This window comes from Suncus etruscus, chromosome 6 (genome assembly GCF_024139225.1).
Source record: "Suncus etruscus isolate mSunEtr1 chromosome 6, mSunEtr1.pri.cur, whole genome shotgun sequence".
NCBI lineage: Eukaryota > Metazoa > Chordata > Mammalia > Eulipotyphla > Soricidae > Suncus > Suncus etruscus.
The window spans coordinates 80,832,225-80,844,844 of record NC_064853.1 but is presented as its reverse complement, the minus strand read 5'-3'; the positions used below and the strand labels follow the sequence as shown (position 1 = coordinate 80,844,844).

General features: G+C 37.1%; 1 protein-coding gene across 1 annotated transcript in view; it reads left to right on the top strand.

Annotated features, from left to right (window-relative positions):
• Positions 1–12,620, top strand: part of SLX4IP (SLX4 interacting protein) — a 247,744-nt gene that overhangs the window by 213,143 nt on the left and 21,981 nt on the right. The window contains 2 exon segments of the mRNA XM_049775594.1: positions 2,214–2,290; positions 4,785–4,865. Coding sequence (XP_049631551.1) covers positions 2,214–2,290; positions 4,785–4,865 — 158 coding nt within the window.

Sequence of the window (12,620 nt, the reverse complement as noted above, 5' to 3'; positions counted from 1 at the left end):
ACATGCCATCTGAATTGAACCAGCAAGAGCAGAACTATTTTGTAATTTCATTTTGTTATTTGTTTTTTTGGAAGCCTCACTTTATAAATCATTATTTTGGAAATCACTTTAATTTCCTTTTATATGTTTAAATCCCAAATTGTTAAGGGATCCTCCCTTACAGCCCCCTTCTCCCCCAGTAGTAGTACAAATAAACAGATATTGGAAGCCATTTCCACTTTCTCAGTGACCTAAGGAATAAAGTAATAATGCCAGTAATGTGCATATTTTGTTTGCTATTTTAAGGAGCAAGTCATATAACTTAAATGCAGTACAGTTCAAGTGTATTAGGAAAATATAATTTCAGTAAATGTGGCAATTATCTATCAATGATTATCACTTATTTTCAATTCTTGTACTAAATTCTGGTTTCAGAGTTCTAGTTTATGTGGACAAAACATCAAATCTGTGTCATTGAGATTCTAGATCTTTCTATAAGGGTTGCCAGAAGGATACTTAAAGTAAAAAATGAAAAGTGTTTTGTGTTCTTTATAGACAGAAAGGTGTTTTCTTATTTTGTTTTGTTTTGTTTTGTTTTGTTTTCAAAGACAATCATAGTTCTGCATTTTGAAGAGTGTAATGATCCTGGAGACCACCTAGTCTGCCAATTCTTGTCCTGCCAATTAATATCTAAAGTACTGGCTTGAAGTTAACTATTTCTGGAAGTTAACTCCAACATGAATACCCTTTGGTCTAAGGGCTTTTCACTTCTGTACTTCTATCAAGTACTCTTTTAATAGGCATGGAGTCCATGGGAAAATGCTTTTTACTTGATCATTTTAGGAAGGTTATCAACAAAGGAGAGAGATTAGAAAAGAAGTCAGAGCTGAGGGCACTTCTGTGAATCATTTGTAATTCCATACCTCTACCCTATAATATGAAGGATAATGTTTTCACTTTCATAGATGGAATCATATGGACCAGCTTTTTCTCATGTTTCTTTTTTATTTGACCTATAAAAGTGAATCTATTATTTCTAGGGATATTGTTTTATTTCACTGTGTGATTGTTAACCTTTACCTTCTTTTTTGTAAAAAATATATTATTGGGCCAGGTAGAGTATTTGTCTTGCATGCTGCCAATCCAGATTAATATATGGTTTCCCCCAAGCCCACCAGGAGTAATTCTTGAGCAGAGCCAGGAGTAACTCCTGAGCATAACTGAGTGTGCCTCTCCCCAATACTGTTAATAGTTTGATTAGTTTCTTAACAATTTGGAAGAAATTTGTTAATAAATATTCTATGTGAACATTATATCTTCATGCTTAAATTCAATTTTATATAAGTAATTTGAAAGCATTTCCTCCAATCTGTGTTTTTCCCAACAATGTATTATAACTCCCGTTACTCTACCCTTGCTAACACTAGGTTTACTTGATTTTTTTTTTCATTTAGACTATTCTGGTAAATTGATGAATTCTTTGTCTCTCTTTTTGTGTCTCTATGCCTTCCCTCCCTATCTCTTCTATTCTCACCTTGTATGATTTCTTGATGTTGTGTGTGTGTGTGTGTGTGTGTGTGTGTGTGTGTGTGTGTGTGTGTGTTGGAATATGAGCAGTTTCAGTGTTTAACCTGTCTCTGTACTCAAGGATCTTACTTTGTGTACTCAAGGATCATTTCTGGGGGGAAATTAGGGGACCATATGCAATGATGGGGATTGAACCTAGGTCAGCTGTGTGCTGGCAATTTCTCTACCCACTGTTTTGATGCTCTTCTTCCTTTTTTATCATTTCTTAATGATCTCATTCAATAATAAGACCATCCTTGAACTAAAACAACTTATTTATAGGTAAAATACACCTTCCTTAAATATATATTAAGTGATTTCAGTAAGATAAAAGTAATAAGTATCAGAAAGTGGCATTATCTCATCTTGAATCCTTCTACCATTGTAGGGCCTGATTTTCATACCTGCTAGTTTCAGGTCCCTTTCTTTTCAAGTAAAATGACAGAGGCACCTCAGGCTCTGGGCATCATTTCAGGGGCTATGTATGACCAGACCTCTTGGAAGAGCTAAGATTGGAATGGTTATCCTTTTCCCTTTGTGATTTATTTCACTCTTTCATTTGCTAAATAATTATTAAATGTGAGCTGGGTGGCAGGCACTAAAATGGGCTCTTGGGAATAAATGGCAAGCAAGTTTATAATCTAATAGTATCCTCTTGCACTTTACAGGTTATGGTTTCCATATAACAGCTTATTTCCTCAAGAGAGGGTTCCATCTTTACTGTGTCGGGGCCCCCAGAGTTCTGGTAAAAAAAACTTCTTAGTTTAGCAAACACTATGCCTCATTAATGCACCCTGATAAGGGATAAAAGTTAATTCCTACTTGCTTCTCATCTTTTTTATAATGCAAGCCCTGAAGAAGAATATTTCCAAATATTCTTTTACAGAGTATTTTCTAGTATTTACTGTTGACTGCCTGCAGAACAGTGAACTGGGTTATTCTGTTCTTTACCTTTCTGCTTCAGCTCAGCACTTTTGTTGATCTTCAGAGAGAGTTGGTAGATAGTTTAACTGGAAATAATCTCATCATCATCAAATGAGCAAATGTGCGCACAAGAAATAATATTTATTTTTAAATAATAATAAATAAAAATAAAAATAATAATATTTTTCTACCCTAAAAGTGTTCGAAGCTTGCTTCCCCTGTCTTCACCCTTAGCTCCCTGGATTGCTAATGTAAAAAGTCCCTTTTGTGTATAGCTTGTTGTAGTTTGGGTTTCTTGATTCTATTGTTTTTGACTTTGGGTTGGGTATTGAGGGCTGATTTTTTTTTATTTCCACTCAATGTTCATGAGACTGATTGTCCCTAGTACCATAATTTCCCCCCCCCCCCAATTTATGAGGCAGAACAAGCTAATTCGTGTTCTATGGTTCTGTTGAAAAAAAAAATGGGGATGACACCCTGTGTAGAAGCTATAAATTTAAATTTAAAAGAAGAAAGAAAGAAAAAGAAAGACAAAAACCCAAAAACCACACCAAATTAAAAAAAAATAGGAGGAGGCTGGTGTAGCAAATTTTTTTTTCTGCTTTTTTGTTGTTGTTTTTTGTTTTTTTTTTAATTTTGCATAGACACAGTAATTGGGCAAATTAGAAAGGAAATTCCCTTGGCCTAAGAAATACAGGGTTTCAGTGATCTCTGAGCACAGAAGCAGAAGGGAGTAAACCCTGCACACCTCCAGGTGTGGCCCCAAACCAAACCAAACTAAAACAAAACAAAGAAATACAAGGTTCTCCATTCTTGAAGCACACTGTATTGAGATCAACGATAGGCTACAGCCATACTCATTGTTGAACCCGAGGTTTTGTTTTTTTTGTTTTGTTTTTGTTTTTTTATGGTGCCAGGAAATATTCTGCTCAGTTGTGATTGTCAAGGTCAGTCTTCTATAATTTAGAGATGTTGGTTTTTGCACGGGTTTTAGGACAAAGTCTAGGATAGTCTTTCTTTATGGTTCCAGAAGTTCTGCTCAGTCAAGGTTGTTACAGTCAGTCTTCTGTAATTAATGATATTGGTTTTGCAGAAATCAAGGGACAAAGTATCTTCTGATTTTATCTCACTGAGATCAAGGGACAAAGTGTCTTCTGATTTCATCTCACCGTTAGGTGATGAGGCTGGGGAAATTGTCCTTAGATCAAACTGTTGCTGTTTTCTCTTCATCAGGATGTCATATGAACCTAGCCTGGGGAAAGTAGGTGCCAGAGTGCATTAGGGACTCTTCTGGAGGGAGTTTGGTTCTTAGTGCTGGTTCAGGGAACTGTCAGTCCTAAGGTTTGGATCCGGGGTTCTCCTGCGGTCTAAGTCGAGTCCCCATGTGTTTGTCTTGTTTTTAAGCTGCATCCAGTGTTCACTCTAGGCTCTATGCTCAGGGATCATTTTTGATTGGCTCTGGGGACCATATTGGGTGCCAGGGAACAAACTCAGGCACATACAAGGCAAGCACCTTACCTGCTGTACATTTTCTTCAGCTTTAGGAAATTACAATAATAAATTGTTTTTACTTTAACAGTTACAGCAGAGGGCTGGAGTGATAGCACCGCAGCAGTGTTTGCCTGGACGGACCTGGGTTTGATTCCTGGCATCCCATATGGTACCCAAGCCTTCCAGGAGTGATTTCTGAGCACAAAGCCAGGAATAACTCCTGAGCACCACCAGTGTGACCCAAAAACACCAAAACAAACAAACAAACAAAACAAAAGTTACAACAATGAAATTACCATGACTGTGATGTAGTTGTATCATCTTTACTCTTGCATATTTAACCATTTCCTTATTCGTTTGTTCATTACTTCTTATTAATAAAACTGAAATTTCCAGAGCTTGATTTGGATTGAGAGTTTGCTCTCCAGGACAAGAAATTTTACTAAAACCTGTTAAGTAATAATGTTGATGAATCAGCTTCCTAGATTTTTTCCTAATATTTTTCCTCTTCTTTATACATCTGTATACTGTTGATTGTATTTCTAAATGTTCCTTCTGAACCGAAAACAGCAAATTATCACAGAAAGAAGGTTGAGTAGGCCCTTGGCCAATCTTATGACCCAGGGCTCAATTGGACCAACTGTGACCTCCTAGTTTTCCCCAGAGTTCTATGTTCCCTGAGCAGAGGACAGGAGAAAGGAATCCTCCCTCATATGTGCATACTAGTGCTCCCACTCAAGAACATGAGACTTACATTACAGTACACATGGGTTTTGATGCCTTTATTATTAACTTCACTTTCTTCCTTTTCTTCAGCACTCTAGGTGTTCCCTGACAGATTTGTGGTTTGTGTAAGCCAGCTTGCATTTAGCCATGATCTTTTGGCAAGTCAGAAGAAAGAATTGGTATGTAAAATTTTTCTACAAACAAATATTCTTAAATTATGAGATGTTGAAACATCAGAAAACTCATTGTCTTCCTCTCTCATCTAGCTGTTAAGCATTCAGTGTGTATTTTCTTTCTGGGTTTAAGCCACACCTAGCGCAGTGCGCAGTGGTTACTCTTGGCTTGGTGCTTAGGGAATTCAGATGCTAGGGGTTGAATCTATGCCTCCTGCATGCTAGCCAGGGCTCACATCTTAGAGTTATCTTCTGGCCTGGGGTATATATTTGTATGATAATTCTGGCAAATTCAGATTTTTTGAAGGACCTTTGAAAAGTTAGTTTGGTCAGCAGTACCTATTTCATATTAATTTAGAATGAGAAAGCAATGATAGTGCTTATGGTATTATTTAGATGAAATCTAGTCATTTTTAAATGAAATGAAGCAAAATGCACATGTTCCACTGGAAGCTTTCATTGGGGTCAGTGGCTTTTGAATTTTATTCCATGGTGAATCACTGACATTTTCATGAGAACCAGTACTTTTCCCCAGTGTGTTATTTCTGAGCTGATTGGGTTCATTTTCTCTCTCTTTTCTCATGCTCAGTCTTAAGTTCCACCAAGTCCTATTTCGGTTTCATTGGAGTTCTCTGTTCAAACAAATAGATACAGAAAACTCATAGTGCAGTTTACAGTTTTGTTTTTTTAAACCTAATATGTACACTTTAGGGTCTGAGAAAGAGAGGAAGAGAGAGAGTTTGTATATGTCTTGCTATAGTAAAATTCAGTCTATCTCAACTACCTCTGTACAAACTTCCCCTCCCCCCCATATTTCTGGACATAGAACTTAAATCTCTAACAAAGAAGAAGAAAATAACAGACATTTAACCTGGACCTACTGTGACATGATTATTATGTTTCTAAAATAGTTTCTGGGAATATTAGGTTACCACTTATATTTATTATTGTTTAATCCACACAAAATCTGAAATTTGGCCCACATGATCAAAACCAACTTCTTATCTCATCTTAAATAAATACATAGGGATAGGATATAGGGGTGAAAGGAGATCCAGGAAAAGGAAAGAAGAAAAAAGTCACTTAAATGTAGATGTCTTTGTTTGGAATACATAAGCTCTTGAAAAAGCCAATATAACCCTACTTTCTTTCTTCATCTACCAATAACATTCAAAGATATATTTTAAATAAATGAAGCAAACTTATGAAAAAGTATTAAAAATTATTATTTGAAATAGTTTCAGGATGTTGAGTTATCTTAGTAAATTAATAAATACTAACATAATAATGCTGTTGGATACAACTAAAATGTCATATAGCTTTACTGTTTGTAATAAAGAAATTGATCTGTGGTTTAGGGAAAACAACAATTAACTAAACCAGAAAGTATCATTGCTTTCATATGGAATATAGAATAAATTTGATCTTATACGACACATACTATTAACACTTAGTATCTTAGATTATTTAGGGTGAATCAAAACATCTTGAGACAAATGAAATATTATCATCCTTAGGGACACACTTATTTATACAGATGTAAATTTTCTTTAACTGCTGTCATAATAAATCCTATCATCTAGAGTACTTTCTAAATGTTGAGAACTTTCATTCTGAATAGTTAACTAATCCAAGCCTTTTACATGAGCCAGTTTAACTTTCTTATCAAGAATTTTCAGATAGTCAGTGATAACCTTATCAGATTAGACCAAGTTAGCATAGGAAAAATGCCCTTTACATCAGAAGGATTTTTTTCTTGTTTTGAATGAGTCTTTTCAATAGTTCTTTAATTTGTTTGTTTGTTTGTTTGTTGTTTGGGGGCCACACTCAGTTCCATACTTAGGAGATTACTCCTGTCTCTGTGCTCAGGAGCCAATCCTGGTGGACTTCAAAAAGCTATATGGATTACCTGGGTCATTTGTGTGCAAGGCAAGTGCCCTATTTACTGTACTATCTGTCACCTTTTCAGCATTTCTTCTCCCATTTTACCTGTTGTTTTGTGTGCAGTCCTATTTCAGGTGCACAGGTCAGTTAGATTCTGAGGTTCTAAATAGCTTGGTCTTAGCTTGCAGGGTCTTTGAACCCATCTGCTTGTCCAGCCTATCTGTGCACCGACCCTTCTCATAACCTTCCAATCTCACATTTTGCAAGAGATAGTAACTTTTCTAATCAAGAAATTCTCCTGCAAATTGTCCATCAAGCCCACAGGCAATCTTTCCCCCCCGACAGTGTCAAGTTGTGTCTTCACCAGAAAGCCACCAATCTCAGAAATTTAAGGACCAATAAACAATCCTTTCTTCCCAGAATTGTCTTCTTCCACAGAAAGGACACTACTGGATACTTGAAATGCATAAAGCTAATGATGTGTGGCTTGCCTGTGAATACCCACTGAACTTGGTGAAAACTTTGGTCTTTTATATGTTCACATCGATAGTCTCCAACATGCAGAATTCACTTTCATTGCTTTTAGTGTTATTTTCAAGAAATATCTAAAGTACTCAGGTTTGGCTTCTGGAGTCACTGGATTGGAGATGTCAGAAGTTTCAGTTATTTTCCTACTGCACTTTGTCTTTCTCAGTCATGGGGGAATGAGCCCCCTACTTCATCAAGGCTTTTGACTCCTTAAGTGGAGGATTCCTTTTCTTTTGTCCCCCCCACCCCCTTTTTGGAATTTCAGTGTCAAAATGACAATTGGTTTGGAAATCTGGGAGTGCCTATTCAGAACTGCTCTGCCAGGGGATTGATTCTTTCAGGCCCTACACAAGGCCGACAGCTGCACTTAGCTCCCTGGTTCTTAAAGGTGGCCACACAAAAGAACTGCTGTTCCAGATCAGGCAGTACAAAGGGAGAAATGCCCCCCACTGCATGGCAGAGCAAGTGCAGCCAGGCTGCCCCCTAACCTTCACAGCTCCAGGGAGGTCTGCTCCCAGCTGTCCTGTGGGCATTTCTCTGCCCACTGAGGCCCACCAATGCAAGGAGATGCTTCATGTTGCAATAGCTCTTCACAGAGTCCCCATGTGTCAGGGATGTGGGAAACGTAGTGTGTACTTTGGGAAGAAAGGGCATTATTATGAAGTGAGTCATTGTATTTATCTTACTACATTTTCTCATAAGAAATCATAAAGCTCTTGGAGCCCTTGTTTTTACCCTATGATAGGGAGCTGGAAAGTCTTTTTGGTGAGTTTTACCTTGAGAGTGGTTAGAAAATGTAATTCAAATAGAGCAAGTTTTTTCTTCAAAATGAAGCCTTTCTGTACCTTAATGGTTATCAATCCCTTCTATCATTTAGGAAGATTCTACGTTACTTTTCCATTTTGAAACCTAAGTTGTATGTCTATAATTCTTTTGGAAATGAAAAGTAACATTTATGCAAGGGCTGCTTAAAAATGGTAGTATACATTAAAAGTCAGGATGTGATAGTACAGTGAGGAAGGTACTTATCTTACACATGCTTGCCCATGCATGTTTGATCCCCAGCATCTCATATGGCCCCAAGCTCGCTAGGAGTAGTTCCTAAGTGCAGAGCCAGGAGTAACCCTTGAGCATCATTGGGTATGGCTTATAAACACAAAAAGTCTGGATTCTCATTTATCAAAAAAAAAAAAAAAGGTCTGGATTCTCTAATTCACACTTCATTGGAATTGTAGTTTTGCTGAAAAAAAAATTGCATTTTGCAGGTATATACCAGCTACATTGCACAGGCTCTTAGTACATCATCTCAGGGTTCCCAGAATACCCTGACAAGAAAACAAAGAACTGCTTAATATTAAATAACTTTTATCTGGTATGTGAATATAATATTAAAATGAAAATGAGCCAAATGAAGCAGTGAGAATCTAGCCTTGATTATTTATTTTATTTGACTTACAATGGGGAGGGCATACCTGCCAGCTCTCAGGGGTTACTCCTGGCACTGTGCTCAGAAGTTACTCTTGGCTGGCTTGGGACCATATGGGATGCCAGGAACTGAACCAGGTCAGCTGTATGCAAGGCAAATGCCTTACTCATTGTGCTATGCCTTCAGCCCTAGCCTGGATTATTTTTCAGTTCTCTCTCTCTGTTTCTGTCTCTGTCTTTTGGACTCTATCTTTCTGTTTCTATTTGTCTCTGTCTCTCTGTCTCTCTCTCTGTTTCTCTGTCTCTCTGTCTCTGTCTCTCTCATTCTTTCTCGCTTGTTTGCTCACTCTTCCACAGCTGTGCATCATTGAACCACAGAAGGCCTTAGCTCTCTCTCAGTCAAGAGGATAAGTATCAGATTATTATTTTTTTATTTTTCCTATTTACTTTTGTTGAGAAAAGTTTTATTTACAAGACTGTTTGTTGTATGAAAGTGGTAGCTTTTCAAAATACATATCACACCACACCTATCACCGAACTACCAATATCCCTCACCACAAACCATGGACTGCCCTCAACTTTCATACTGTTTCCCTCCTCAGCCATTGATAGCCTTAGTTCTGTATTCAGGGTCCAAGAGTTTGTTTTCTGTCTTTTTCTTTCTGTCTCACATATGAGTGAGACCATCTGGTATTTGTCTTTTTTTTTTTCCTGGCTTACTTTGCTTAGTGTAACTATGTCTAGTTTTGTGGTGGTTTTATTTTAGGGTTGTGTATTTTTTGTTTTTTTCTTGGTTAAAAAAAAGGCAAATTTTTCATCTTTTGTATAGCTGAATTGTATCTCATTATGCATATTTATCAATTATTTTAACCACTCACCAACCATTGAATACTTGAAATAATTCATATCTTAGCTATATAATATCTTAGCTCTATAGTAGTACTCAATGACCATTAATTACATATTTTTTCAGATTATTGTTTTTGTGTTTTTGTATTTTGTTTTTGTGATTATTGTTCTCTCAGATTATTGTTTTTACATTATTGTTTAAAATACAGAGAAGTCAAATGGATGTTTCATAGTATTTTTATTTTTATTATTTTGAAAACTCTTCTATTTTCCACAAGACTAGACCAATTTTCATATCCACTAGCATTATACCAGGTTTCCTTTTTTAAATTTTTTTGTTTGTTTGTTTGTTTTGGGGCCACACCCAGTGATGCTCAGAAGTTACTCCTGACTCTGTACTCAGAAATTACTTCTAGCAGTGCTCAGGGGACCATATGGGATGCCGGGGATCAAGCTCCAGCTAACCTTAAGCAAGACAAACACCCTCCTCTGAACACTATCACCCAGGCCTCTAGGGTTCCTTCTTCTCTTTATCTCCTGCTCTCCATACTTGTTTTCTGGGCTATTTCTACAAGATATAAGATGATGTTTCACTGTAATTTTAATTTTTATTTGCTTGACAGTAAGTGATAATGATAATTTTTTCTGCATGTTGATCATTTGAATGTCTAATTTGGTATAGCATCTGTCTCTTCTACTCAGTTTTGGATTTTTTTAGGATTGTTTTTTATTTGAATTTTGTGAGTTATATATCTTAAATATTAGCTTTTTGTCAATATTTTTCCTCATTTAGGAGAATGTTAAGTGCTTTTTCTCTCTACCCCCCCACCACTCTGCTTTTATGCCATTTTCTTTCACTGGGTAGTAGCTTTATTTTTTATTTTTTATTTATTTATTTTTAGATTTGAGGCCAGACCCAGCATTGCTCAGGACTTACCCTGGCTCTGCACTCAGGGATCACTTCAGACCAAATACAAGTTAACTGTATGCAAGACAAATGCCCTTTCTACTGTATTATCACTCCAGCCTCTGAGCAGAAATATTTTATTGTGTTGTAATCCCATGTTTATCTTCAATTATTTTTCTTATTAAAATTTAATCTCAGAAAGCATTATTTAAGCCAAATATTTTATTTTTTATAAATCATTATTTAAGCATTATGATTACAAGCATGTTTGTAATTGGTTTCAGTCATAAACAGAATACTCCCCTTCACCAGTGCAACAATCCCACCACCAATGCCCTCCTCCTCCCCCCGCCCCTGCTGTAATTGCGACAGGCATTCTACTTCTCTCATTCTTTAACATTGTTATGCTAGTTGTTAGTGTTATTTCCCTAACAGTCTTCACCACTCTCTGTGGTGAGCTTCAAATTGCTAGCTGGTCTTTCCGGCCCTTCCAGCCCTAAACGCTATAGGCTCTGGGCCTTATTACAGTAATGCCTTTAGTTTTTCTTAAAACTCAGATAAGTGAGACTATTCTGTGTCTATCTCTCTCCTTCTGACTTATTTCACTCAACATAATAGATTCCATGTACATCCACGTACAGGAAAATTTTATGACTTCATTTCTCCTGATGGCTGCATAATATTCCATTGTATATATGTACCTCAGTTTCTTTAGCCATTCATCTGTTGAAGGTCATCTTGGTTGTTTCTGGAAACAATCATAAATAATACTGTAATGAATATAGGTGTGAGGAAGGGATTTTTGTATTGTATTTGTGTGTTCTAGAGTATATCCCTAGGAGTGGAATAGCTGGATCATATGGGAGGTCAATTTCCAGTTTTTGAGAAATCCCCATATTTTTTTCCATAAAGGCTGGACTAGACAGCATTCTCACCAGCAGTGAAAAGGAGTTCCTTTCTTTCCACATCCTCTCCAGTACTGATTGTTCTTGTTCTTTGTGATGTGTGCCAGTCTCTGTGGTGTGAGATGGTACCTCATATGTTCTCAGAGGAACATATGGGATGCTAGAGATGAAACCTGGCTTAGTCACATGCAAGGCAAGCATCCTACTTGCCATATGATTTCTCCAGTCCCTGATGTATACATTGTAACCTCTCTTTTATTTTGATTTAGTTAATAATCTCACTTCTTTTATTTCTATTTATTTATCTTATTTATTATGGTTTATAAATCTCTCTCACTTCATTGTTTTAGATGTGGTTGTGATGACCAGGGCTTGGCTATAAATGTGGCTGGCTGTTGTGGTTACAGCCATTAGCTGTAGAGCCTATTGGGAATCCACATCAGGTTGGAGTTCACCCACTCAGCCATGGAGTTTACCCATGTCTACAGTCTTTGTAATTGTGCTGTTGCCCATGGGCTGTCTGAAATTGAGGTAGTCACAAATTTCAGTTGCGATGTCCACCAGGGATCATTAAAGAGCTTACAGATGTACTCACCTGAGGTCATTTTTCTCATTGTGGTGCTCACACTTACTGACCGTCACTCCTACACTCTCTTTTTCATTCTTGTAGTGCTCACTGGAAATCTCCCCCCCTCCTCTTTTGTGATGCTCAAACACACCTGGCTATGGTGTGTCTGGCCAGGTGTATCCAGAAATGACTGGAAAGTGACAAACAGCATTGCTGCAAGGCTCAAATAGCAGAACTGCTTTGACTATGCTCAGCACATATAGGTCATTGGGGATTTGAGTTCATGACCATACACTTGATAGGAAGCTAAAATCTTAGCATTTTAATCTGTGGGTTTACAATCATGTGGAGTTGAATGTTGGGACCATGAATAATTTGGCAGTAAGAGTTTGGCAGTAATTTGGCAGTAAAGTTTCTAACTGTGCAGCAATTCAAAATAAATTCAGAATTAACCATATTAGGGCAAAAAGATAGTTCAGAAGGCTGAGTGCTTGCTTGCATGTTGGAGGCCCAGATTTGATTCCTTGCTCCTTATGATCCCCAGGAGCAGCCCCTAAACAGGGAACCAGGAATAGCCTTCAAGTACAGCAGTAGAAACCAACAGACAAAATCAACCATGTAACAAACATGAGGTATTTGTGGTGATAAATTTTGTTAACTGTTTTTTTTTTTCCTAAAAGTTCTTTATTCCTCTT